General features: G+C 48.7%; 2 protein-coding genes and 1 long non-coding RNA gene across 6 annotated transcripts in view; 1 reads left to right on the plus strand and 2 right to left on the minus strand.

Moving 5' to 3' along the window:
• Positions 1-44: 44 nt before the first annotated feature.
• On the minus strand, positions 45-2,243 carry HINT2 (histidine triad nucleotide binding protein 2). Of its 3 annotated transcripts, none has more exons than XM_040481662.1 (5): positions 2,000-2,229; positions 729-869; positions 528-632; positions 349-421; positions 45-227 (listed from the first exon to the last, which is right to left on the minus strand). In XM_040481662.1, the coding sequence occupies exons 1-5, from the start codon at positions 2,174-2,176 to the stop codon at positions 136-138; spliced, it is 588 nt and encodes a 195-aa protein (XP_040337596.1). In that variant the 5' UTR covers positions 2,177-2,229; the 3' UTR covers positions 45-135. The 3 variants fall into 3 exon arrangements, with proteins under 3 accessions (XP_040337596.1, XP_040337598.1, XP_040337597.1); XM_040481663.1 differs by having other exon boundaries at positions 122-238; positions 2,000-2,240; XM_040481664.1 differs by lacking the exon at positions 528-632 and having other exon boundaries at positions 2,000-2,243.
• A 72-nt stretch (positions 2,244-2,315) lies between these two features.
• Positions 2,316-9,275, plus strand: part of LOC121034663 (uncharacterized) — a 10,080-nt gene continuing 3,120 nt past the window's right edge. The window contains exons 1-2 of the long non-coding RNA XR_005792553.1: positions 2,316-3,225; positions 3,985-4,105. This is a non-coding gene — a long non-coding RNA (uncharacterized LOC121034663). The remainder of the gene's footprint in view (positions 3,226-3,984; positions 4,106-9,275) is intronic.
• The window catches only part of FAM221B (family with sequence similarity 221 member B), a 12,105-nt gene continuing 8,328 nt past the window's right edge, over positions 5,499-9,275 (minus strand). For both annotated transcript variants that reach the window (XM_040481659.1, XM_040481660.1), the window contains 4 exons: positions 6,624-6,734; positions 6,251-6,448; positions 5,945-6,064; positions 5,499-5,579 (listed from right to left, as the gene is read on the minus strand). In XM_040481659.1, the coding sequence (XP_040337593.1) occupies positions 5,542-5,579; positions 5,945-6,064; positions 6,251-6,448; positions 6,624-6,734 (467 nt within the window). In that variant the 3' untranslated portion in view covers positions 5,499-5,541. The remainder of the gene's footprint in view (positions 5,580-5,944; positions 6,065-6,250; positions 6,449-6,623; positions 6,735-9,275) is intronic.

The raw sequence follows: 9,275 nt of genomic DNA on the forward strand, positions 1-9,275 counted from the left end.
ATTTGTGATATAAATCTTTATATATTTAAGACAGTGATCCAAAATTGAGGGAGAACAAGTTTATTAGCATCATAGGGTCCCTTTTCCCCCATCCTCCAAGAATCCAGGTCTTGGGTTCTTGGTCAGTTGGAAGGTTCAACCTGGAGGCCACTGGAGCTGTCGGCCCCCAAGTACATGAATGTGTAGATGATACACGGACTGTGAGCCCAGCTTCCCATCATTGATCACTGAAATGGAGCTTGGGGTTAGGGGGTCAGGATCACGGGAAAGGTCAAAGAATAAAGATCATATTGAAGGGTAGGTATGAGAATTCATAGGCAAGGGGCTCAATGGCCAAAAGTCACTCACCAAGTCGGTATCCATCTCCCAGCCCCTCAGCCTTTGCTGTCTTCTTAGCCACAAGGAGAAGGTGTCCTAGAAGCTAGAGGGAAAGGGAGGGAGATGGGTGGCTTCATTCACAGGGAGCAAAACCTCTAGCTGAGTCCAGGGTTCCCCCCAAAGCCAAACCTGGGCTCTATTCTTCCCACCTGCTGGTCTTCTTCTTCAGCCTGGCTAATCCGAGGAATGGGCTTCTTAGGAATGACCAGGAAGTGCACAGGAGCCTGAGGGGCCACATCACGGAATACGAGACACTGGAAGCAGTGAAAGGCCAGAGGCCACCTTGTTACTTCAACAGGCTGATGGTACCTATTAAATTCCCAAGGGGATGGGTCCTAAGGGCACCCCACCTGCTGGTCCTCATACAAAATGTCAGCTGGGAGGCTTCGATCCAGGATCCGGGAGAAGATAGTTGGGGCTGCTCCCTGAGGAGCTGCCTGCTGGGCCTTGGATACTTCATTTCCATCGGTCACACCTGCAGCTCCTCGGACCTGAAGGTGGGTCAGACATACCCAAGGGAGGGGGTTGACAATACCTCTCCCATATAGTCAGGAGCTGGCAGAGGCCGGGCTCTGATAATCATTAACTTCACCCTTCTAAGAACCTATTAGTGGCTCCCATCCTAAGGAAAATTTCCTCAATTTCAGAATGTCAGCAGTAGAGAGTAGGGTCAGATAGTGCTGAGCCTGGTTAGATACAATACAGGATTCAGTACTGCAATTGATTCCTGTTCCTAAAGTGTCTAGTAAATTTAGCACTGTTCAGGAGAAAGGACACAGGATGAGAACTGGAAACTTAAGATTTGGTTCCTCTTTTATCACGGAATTACCTTAAATAAATCCCTCCTCTTGGCTTCAAATATAAAGTTTTCTGCATCATCTTTTAAGACCATTGGAGCTCTTTCCCTGTACTCAAGCCCCGTTACTAAGTTTCCACTTATTTCCATTACTTGTTATCTAATCTCTAAGGTATTTTACCTGTTTTATTCAGGTTTTCACACAATTTCCCTGTTTGACACAAACATGTCTTGGTGTTACATCTGAGCTCTTTTGTGAATTTTAACTCCAGTTCCTTGAATCAGTGAAAGGAAGAGTTAAGTGAATTCAGCAACGACAGCCGCAGGGGACTGAGGGTAGGGATGCCCGTTTCCGGGGGCTCAGAGAAGGCTCAAGTCAGTGCTGTCACACTATGGGAGAAAGAGTTGGGATGAACCTGACCCCTCTGGTAAATGGGAAGATGAGAGATTAACACGTGTTCAGAAGGCCAGGGGTCTGAGGCGGGCAGGAGACTGGCTCCGAGAAGACAAACCTCATTTCCTGCAGGGGGCACTCAGGAGGCTGCCCGGAACAGGCGTTCGGTTTTAGGAGGCAGCAGCCAACGCACCGACCCTGTCGCCACCTGGGCGCCCGAGCCACCGCCGAGAGGCTGCTGCCGACTACCAGCCCGACCTCGCCAAGCGGCCCTGGAGCTTGCGCCTCCAGGAGAGGCAGCATTCCCTGCCAGACGCTCGGGCTCCGTCCCCGCGAGGCCAATGGGCTGCACGCGCCTGGGGGAGAACGCCGGCCCCGGAGGGCAGCAGAGCCCGCGGGACGCCCTCCGCGCCCCCGCGGCCGCTCCTCACCTGCGCCCCCCGCGGCCCCACCAGCGCTACAGCCCCGCGCGCCACGCGCAGCCCGGCGGCCAGCACCAGGGCCGCCGCCATCTTGCCCTCAGCCGCCGAATCTCTCCTCTGGCCAGCAAGCAGGCCCCGCAGTCGCCCGAGGTGGGGGCCGCCACGGAGCCGGCAAACGACGGCCATTGGCTCCGCTGGAGGCCGCGAGCGAGCCCTGCCATCCCATTGGCCGCGTTCCTGGGCTTCTCTTGAGGTCCTTTGGACCAGAGGGTGGTGTCATTCACTCCACTGGCTCCGCCGCCACGGTGGGGGCGGAATCTTTTCATCCCATTGGCTGCTTCTGCCAGCTCGTGGGCTAGTTTTCCACTTCATTGGCTTCGACTTCTGGTCAGAGTGAAAGTTCCTTTGCCATTGGGCCCCCTAAGTGTTTCCCCAAGAGACTTTCTCACTCCATTGGAAGGATTAAGAGACGTGGGATTTAACTCCGTTTGGCTCTGCTGCAAAACATTGGTGCGGCGCCGAGCCTCTGACATCGTAGACCCTCTCCCCGCATTGGTCAGGAGGAGGGCGGGTTCTGTGGGCGGGCACTCGGCGCTGGCTGGCTCCGGGAATCAACGCAACCCCTGGAGGCCAAGGTTTTAGGAGTCCCGGAAGAAGGGGGCGGGAATGCCTGCCCTGTGAGGCTGAAGGTGAACTGAGACCGGTCCTTTTATCTTTTTTTTTTTCTTCTTGTAATTAATTGTCAAGTTCGCTAGCATACACTGTATATATACAGTGTGCTCTTGGCTTCGGGAGTGGATTCCCATGATTCATTGCTTACATACAATACCCAGTGCTCATCCCAAGTGCCCTCCTCAATGCCAGTGATGGCCATTCCCACTTCCACCCCAACCCCCATCAACCCTCAGTTCTCTGTATTTAACTGGAGGGATAAGATAGCCAGCGTTTTCCCCACGAGGGCATTTCAGACCCTTGAGCATTTCAGAGGTTTTTAACTTAGTCATCTAAGGGCAGTCCCTTGTTTATGTTCTTGTGTGCATACTCCAACATTCAAGATTCTGCAGTTCGTTTTCAGGACTTTTTTTTTTTTTTTGCTTTCTTCTTCCTCTTCTTCTCCTCCTCCCCCTCCCCTCTCCCTCTCCCTCCCCGTCCCCTCCCCCCCCTCCTCCTCTTCTTCTTTTTAACGGGAGGCGGCGATAGTGACCTGTCTTTGCGCACGACTAACAAGCAAAGGAGTAGGTATCCAATGTTCTTTTCTAATCAGAAATGGTGTATGAAACAGCCTCGTACCTGGTATTTTCAGTTAGTCGGGTTTGAGGGACAACGGGAGTGTGTCATTGCTGGGTGAGAAGTATATTTCATTTTGTTGGAATATATATTTTTGACCTAAGGAACAGGGGTCACAAAATGCTAATATACTTACCCAACCAAGGTTTAGCCCGACAGTTAACACTTAGGACAAAAGCCACCACTGTATCTTTAGGTGGTTTTTGTTGTAGTTGTTGTTGTTGTTGTTTTAGCACATCAGTGATTGTGGAATGAATAACATTTGGTGTTTCATTTCCGTTCATTATATAAAGTACATATGTATTGGATGTATATTCCTATTCTGCCCCTTACAATCAATTTTCCATATTATTACATAGTCTATGTAAATATACTTTGTAATGTCTGCATATTACTTCCTTGAATGAGTTTATTACAGTAACCATTCCTTTACTGTTGACTATTGAATTCGTTTCAGTGAATGGTCATTATGGCACTAATTGCATATCACCAGTCAAGAAGAACTCTACTTCTGGAGATAGGAATAATCTTTTGTATAGCCATATTATTGTTAGAAAGGCCTTTTTCCTCCAATGGGCAGACATTTGACCCTGTAATTTCCCCTAGGAGTTCTAGCAGTCCAGATTGCATTCCTTCCTTTGGAAGGACAGATAGCTTCCCCAAATGTGGGGAAATGTATACTGACTGGCCTTTTCTCTGTGCCCTAGAGGCTGTATGCAGTTCTCCTGGTGCCTCTGAGACAGCAGCAACCCCTAGAGCTGCGCTGGAGAAGTTCAAGAGATAAAAAGAGCTGGGATCTAGGAAGAGGAAGGAAACCAGCCAGGCAGGGTAGGTGACTACAAAGCACTTTGAAACTGGTGATTTCTTTAGGTTCTCAGGGAGAGCAAGTAGCACAGAGATTATTCCTCTTTTATAGATCCAGAAACTGAGGCCCAGAGAGGGAAAGTGATGATATGCCTAGGATCACAGAACCAATTAGTGCCAGAATCTCCCACTCCGCATAAAAATAATCTATGATTCACTGATTTTGGCCCCTGGCCTACAGTTTTTACTCCAAACTTTGTGATCCCTGGCAGCTTTTCTCACCTGAGAGCTGCACCTCTCTGTAGGTTCTGACCACTGTCTCCTATGCTTTGATCCCTACCACTACAGCTGCTACTGCACCTTATTAGAGTGTTCTAGTCCTTTGACTGTTCCTTTATTCAATCTGTCATTTGCTTCCTAGCTTCACTTTCTTTCCATTTGTATGGTCAGCTCTCTCCACATCCTCAAGCCTTCTTTTTTGCTTTATTTTCCTGATCATCCTCCCTGATACCTTCCATCACCATCAATCTATTTTGTTTCTCTCTTCCTCTTTAACTAGATTCCTGCTTTCAGCTGTCCCTGAATCCTCAACTATCCACTGATCAGGTTTTTCTCCAGTTCCCCACCTTAGCCTTCCCACACTTTCGCCTCTGTCTTCCCATCTCCTACTCCCCACTCTTATCCCTCTCCTCCCCCACCAGCAACTGACCTTGTCTCCTACTTCGCAGGGGAACTTCAAGATCCTCCTCCCTGCAGCTCAGGGAAGTCCCCATCCTTTTATTTCTTCCTTCCTCTTGGTCTTAGGAAGCGGTGTTTCTCCTGTGTAGAACAAATCCCTTCACCTCTGCCCTGACCTCATTCCCTCCCTCCATCTTTGGCATCTTGTCTCACCAGGTATCTCTGTTTTTCTTCTGCATCTTCAAAATCTTTTTCTCTACTGGTCCCTTCCTTTCTTCCCTCCTAAACAATGCTTCCTTGACTGCACATCCCCCTCTGGATATTGTCTGATTTCTCTCCTGCTCTTTTCATCCAAGCTTCTTAAAGAAACTCTTTCAAACTTACCACTTGGTTTCTACCTCCACTGCATCACTGAAACTACATTATATGAAGACCTTCTAATTGTAAGATCCAATGGACACTTTTCAGTCTTTATCCTACTGGAGTCCCCAACTGCATCTAACATCAGTGTTTCCCCTATCCTTCTTAAACCCCCCTCCCTCCTTGGCTTCCTTGAAGCCACTCTCCTTCTGATGCCAGAGCTAGCAGCTTGAGTGTGGGTGTGGTGGAGGCAGATGCTTTGATCCAGCCTCTCTCCTGTGCGGTGCCCTCTCTTGTTCCCAACAGGTACCAACTCTAAGGTCCTAGGGTGTTTGTCACTGGACTGGGTTCTGTCCACCCCATACAGAAGCAGGCCAGATTCCAGTGGCTTCCCCTTTCTTTATTGCTGATTCGAGCCAGGCTCAGAGAGGCTTGCGCCAGGTGTTGACAGTGTCTGTCCCTGGAGGAGGGAAAAGCAGAGGTGAAAGGGTCAGGTATGGGGGTCAAATTTAGGGCCAGGCCACAGGTTGTGTGGGCCAGGGAGCCCAGGAGGTCTGGGATGGGTGCTGGGATGGCCGGAGGGCCCCTGTGTCTGTAAAGCCTCAGAGTCAGAATTCCTGACTATGGCTTCTCAGAGTGTAGGCATCTCTGCAAAAGGCACACAGTCTGCTCCTGGGGTTGGAGACTGGTGCAAGTTTGGGATGCAGGCGCTGAGAGAGAGAGGTAGTCCAGGATGGAATGACTGAGGGTGGGAGCACCTTCCTGCCTGGCCTTCTGACTATGGTCCTGGAATGGTCCCGTTCCAGGTTGCCCCTGCCCCCTTACCGTGAGGCCTCCCTCCTCGTCGCCGGGTCTCCTCAGTCTCAAAGAAAGTCTCATGTTCCTCCCAGCGCCGGTCACAGGCCGCACAGAGGAAATTAGACTCAAAGCAGTTGCAGCAACAGCCTAGGGCAAGGGGAAAGCCAAGACAAGTATAGGGAATTGGCGCTTTCCCACGGGCTGACTATGTTCTCCTCTCTTCCTCACCAACCACAAACCCAAGTTTCTCCTACCAGTTCCCCCATCCTCATCCCCAAACCATGTGCATCCTACCCATGCCCACCCCTGTACTCCCCTCACCCTAGAAATTACCTTTCACCCTGCAGGAATGGGACCCAGTAGCTGCATGGTCTTCATGGCTGTGTTTGCAGCGACATTGGGCCCTCCAGGCCTTAGGGTCAAAGGTAGCTCGTCTTTTAAGCCAGAACTCACCCACCTCCTCTGGGCGTGATGGGATAAAGCAGAACATGAGGCAGCGGCACTGGCCCACATTGCAGGGCACAGATATGTCTATGGGAATGGGGATGGATGGGAGGATTAGACTGGCACCTAATAGGGCCTAGCCTTCCTGTGCCAGTCCCCCTCCCCCATACCAATACACACACACTTTCTCTCATACATCCCAACACATGGCCCGAGTATAGTTTTCCCTTCCCATGGACAGGGGCTGGTCAGTTCTCCCTACCTGAGACGATCTGGTGCTCTCTCAACAAGTGTCCACAAAAGCATTTGGATTCATCTCCAATTTGGAAACAGTCCCATAGATAATGGGGGCAGCGCCAGCCAATATGGAGACCTGAGTGTGGAGGAATTAACAGGGAAGAGTGAGAAGGAAAAATAGCCTAAGCACCCCCCTCAGCCCCTGTGGTCTCACCTCTTCCCCAGTGTATTCACTCCACCCATGATCTCCACCCTTTGAGACATCTTCCCCATCGGATTTTCTCAGTATCCCACAAGTGTTTCAGCTCCTTTCCCACCCCAGGATCTACTCCATTTCTGTTAGCCTGTCAGAAATGACTGAAGACAGTCTTCAGTTTCTGAAGTGGTTTCTGAGCAGGAAGATTCGAAATGAAATTTTGCTTGAAGACGAACACGAATCTTGCTGAGTTCTCTGTGGCTATTAAGATTCTCATTTTCTCCCCTTCCCACATTAGAGCCTCACTTTGTTTTGTTTCATTGAAGTGTCTAAGTTGAGGGAAAGGGAAGATGATTGGCCAGGTATAGAATAGATGGTGAGGACTAGCACCTAAGAAAATGTGGTTGTTAAAGGGACAAGAAGAGGAGGAGGAGGTTGGGCAGCTCTGGGACCAGGAGGAGGGTTTTCCTCACTTTTCCAGTTTGGCACCTTCCTATTTCCCTTTATGTTCCTGGTGTTCCTGAACTGATGCTATCTATGAACTTGAGAAGGGCTGCCTATAGTTTTCTAAGAATCAGGAGAAAGGGGTAGGACAGAAGTCATGAGTGGTGAAGACCAAGAAACAGAAGCTTGTGAGGCTAGGAAGTATCCCTGAGAATAGGCACCAGCAAGATGCCACAACCCTTGAGAGCCTGGTTTCAGTAGTGGGATCTGAAATTGGCTTCATGGTCAATCTCACTACAAGGCAAGGGTGGAGCCATTTAAATGTGGGAGAACCAGAGAGCACATTCCACTCATTTTCTCACCCTTCATGAAACCTGAGACTACTCCAACTTCTAGGCAAGAATCCTGTATGAGTCCTTATGGAGTGGGACCTTCAGCTATGGGACTCATTCTCATTTAAAGGCTACAATGAAGTGTCACCTCCACCAAACAGTTGTCCCTGACTTCCTCTGCCTGTCTAGGGTCTCCTCCTCTTTGTTTCTCTGACTCCTTTGCTACTCCTCTCACAGTACAATGCATTATAATAGTGGACTTTTCACTTGTATTCTTCTTAGACTGTAGGTTTTCACCTATATTTCTAGTCCTCGTACAAGGCCTGGCCCAGAATAGGTGCTCAGAGAGCACAGACAGCTTGACTGACTAAATGAATAAGCAAACTCCTTCAGGACAGAAGAGAGACCCAGTATTCTAGGCTTAACACTGAAGTTACATAAGGAGGGTGGGAAAGAGTTAGTGTCTTCTGGTCTTTGACTCTGGCCAGGGCCACAATCCACAATTCTGTGCCTAATTGTCAGTCTAGTTTTTCTTGCCTTACCCATGATCTTTCAGGGTCTAAAGCCTGTCCAGGCGTGGCTTTTGGCTTTGCTACTTCTGTCTCGATCCTGCCAGCCTGAAGTGTCAGTGCCCCATTATAGCAGTGAGGCTTTGTTGAAAGGGCAGGGTATATAGGCAGAGTCACAATGGAAGTGAGGGGGGCCAGGATTCCACTAGCGGAATTCTGAACTCTGTCCAGAGCAGCAGGATACACGCGGTGAACAGATGAGAGGTGGAGGTGAACAAGGGTCAGTGCCCACATATCAAGGTCCCGCTTGAAAGCCTGGGAGAGTCAAGTGCAAGCACTGATATGGGAGTCAGTGCCCCGCCTTTAGATGAAGCAGACTAGAGTTTAAACAGAGACTGGCAACTATACCTCAGACTCCATTATAAGTATCAGTGCCCTTAAAGCAGGACAATTGACATCAGGCTATATAGTCCAGAGTGGGACCCTCTACTCTCTGCTCTGATTCCAAACTGTCTTTCTGTTATAAGTGGACAAGGACTGGTAGGGGGAGGAGACATTATCTGGAATGCCATTTTGACGGTGTACCAGGTGGTTCTAGGTAGTTTCACCTTAAGAATCTGTGCTCCAAGCATTTTCACCGCAAACATTTCCACTGCATGATTAATTGGCCATAGGCAATTTTGCCACGAAAGATAAAATCACAAAAAAATAAAAGGACATTCATTAAAGAGGGCATAGTTAAACATGGAAAATGAATACCAAAATTAAATATGACCTTATTGCAAAATCCAAATATTTGAATTTAAAATGCATAGTGTAGATTCATGGCCATGCTGTGTAAATAACTGATTTTATGTTGTGGATTGTACCCTAAGCACTTGTCTTCAAAGTCTTTCATTCATAGCATTATACAATTTTTTTTTTTTTGCTTGTTGACTCATCTCCTTGTTCAGCATCTCACTTTTTCTTTTTTTGCTAAAATTTCCTCCTTCACTAAGAGAGGTATCAATTTCCAAATACTAGGATGCATATTTGCCACTGAGCTGTGTATTGTGTTGTGAAAGCCTCCTACACTGTTGTTTGCTCCTGGCATATTGTCACATGTCCATTGATAGACATTCCAAAGTTGTATGGGAAATGTGAGCTCAAAACTCTGCCACAGTGTAGACCATTATGAGGACTAAGATTTATACTAT

Source organism: Herpailurus yagouaroundi, unplaced genomic scaffold (assembly GCF_014898765.1).
Source record: "Herpailurus yagouaroundi ecotype Mexico unplaced genomic scaffold, PumYag 160, whole genome shotgun sequence".
NCBI lineage: Eukaryota > Metazoa > Chordata > Mammalia > Carnivora > Felidae > Herpailurus > Herpailurus yagouaroundi.

What these genes read in the sequence shown, in the direction of transcription:
- HINT2 (XM_040481662.1), bottom strand. Translation starts at nt 2,176, where the DNA reads ATGGCCGTCGTTTGCCGGCTCCGTGGCGGCCCCCACCTCGGGCGACTG. An exon ending in TTTTGTATGAGGACCAGCAG is followed by an intron (nt 633 to 728) that starts GTGGGGTGCCCT and finishes CACTGCTTCCAG; the next exon opens with TGTCTCGTATTCCGTGATGT. An exon ending in CTGAAGAAGAAGACCAGCAG is followed by an intron (nt 422 to 527) that starts GTGGGAAGAATA and finishes CTTTCCCTCTAG; the next exon opens with CTTCTAGGACACCTTCTCCT.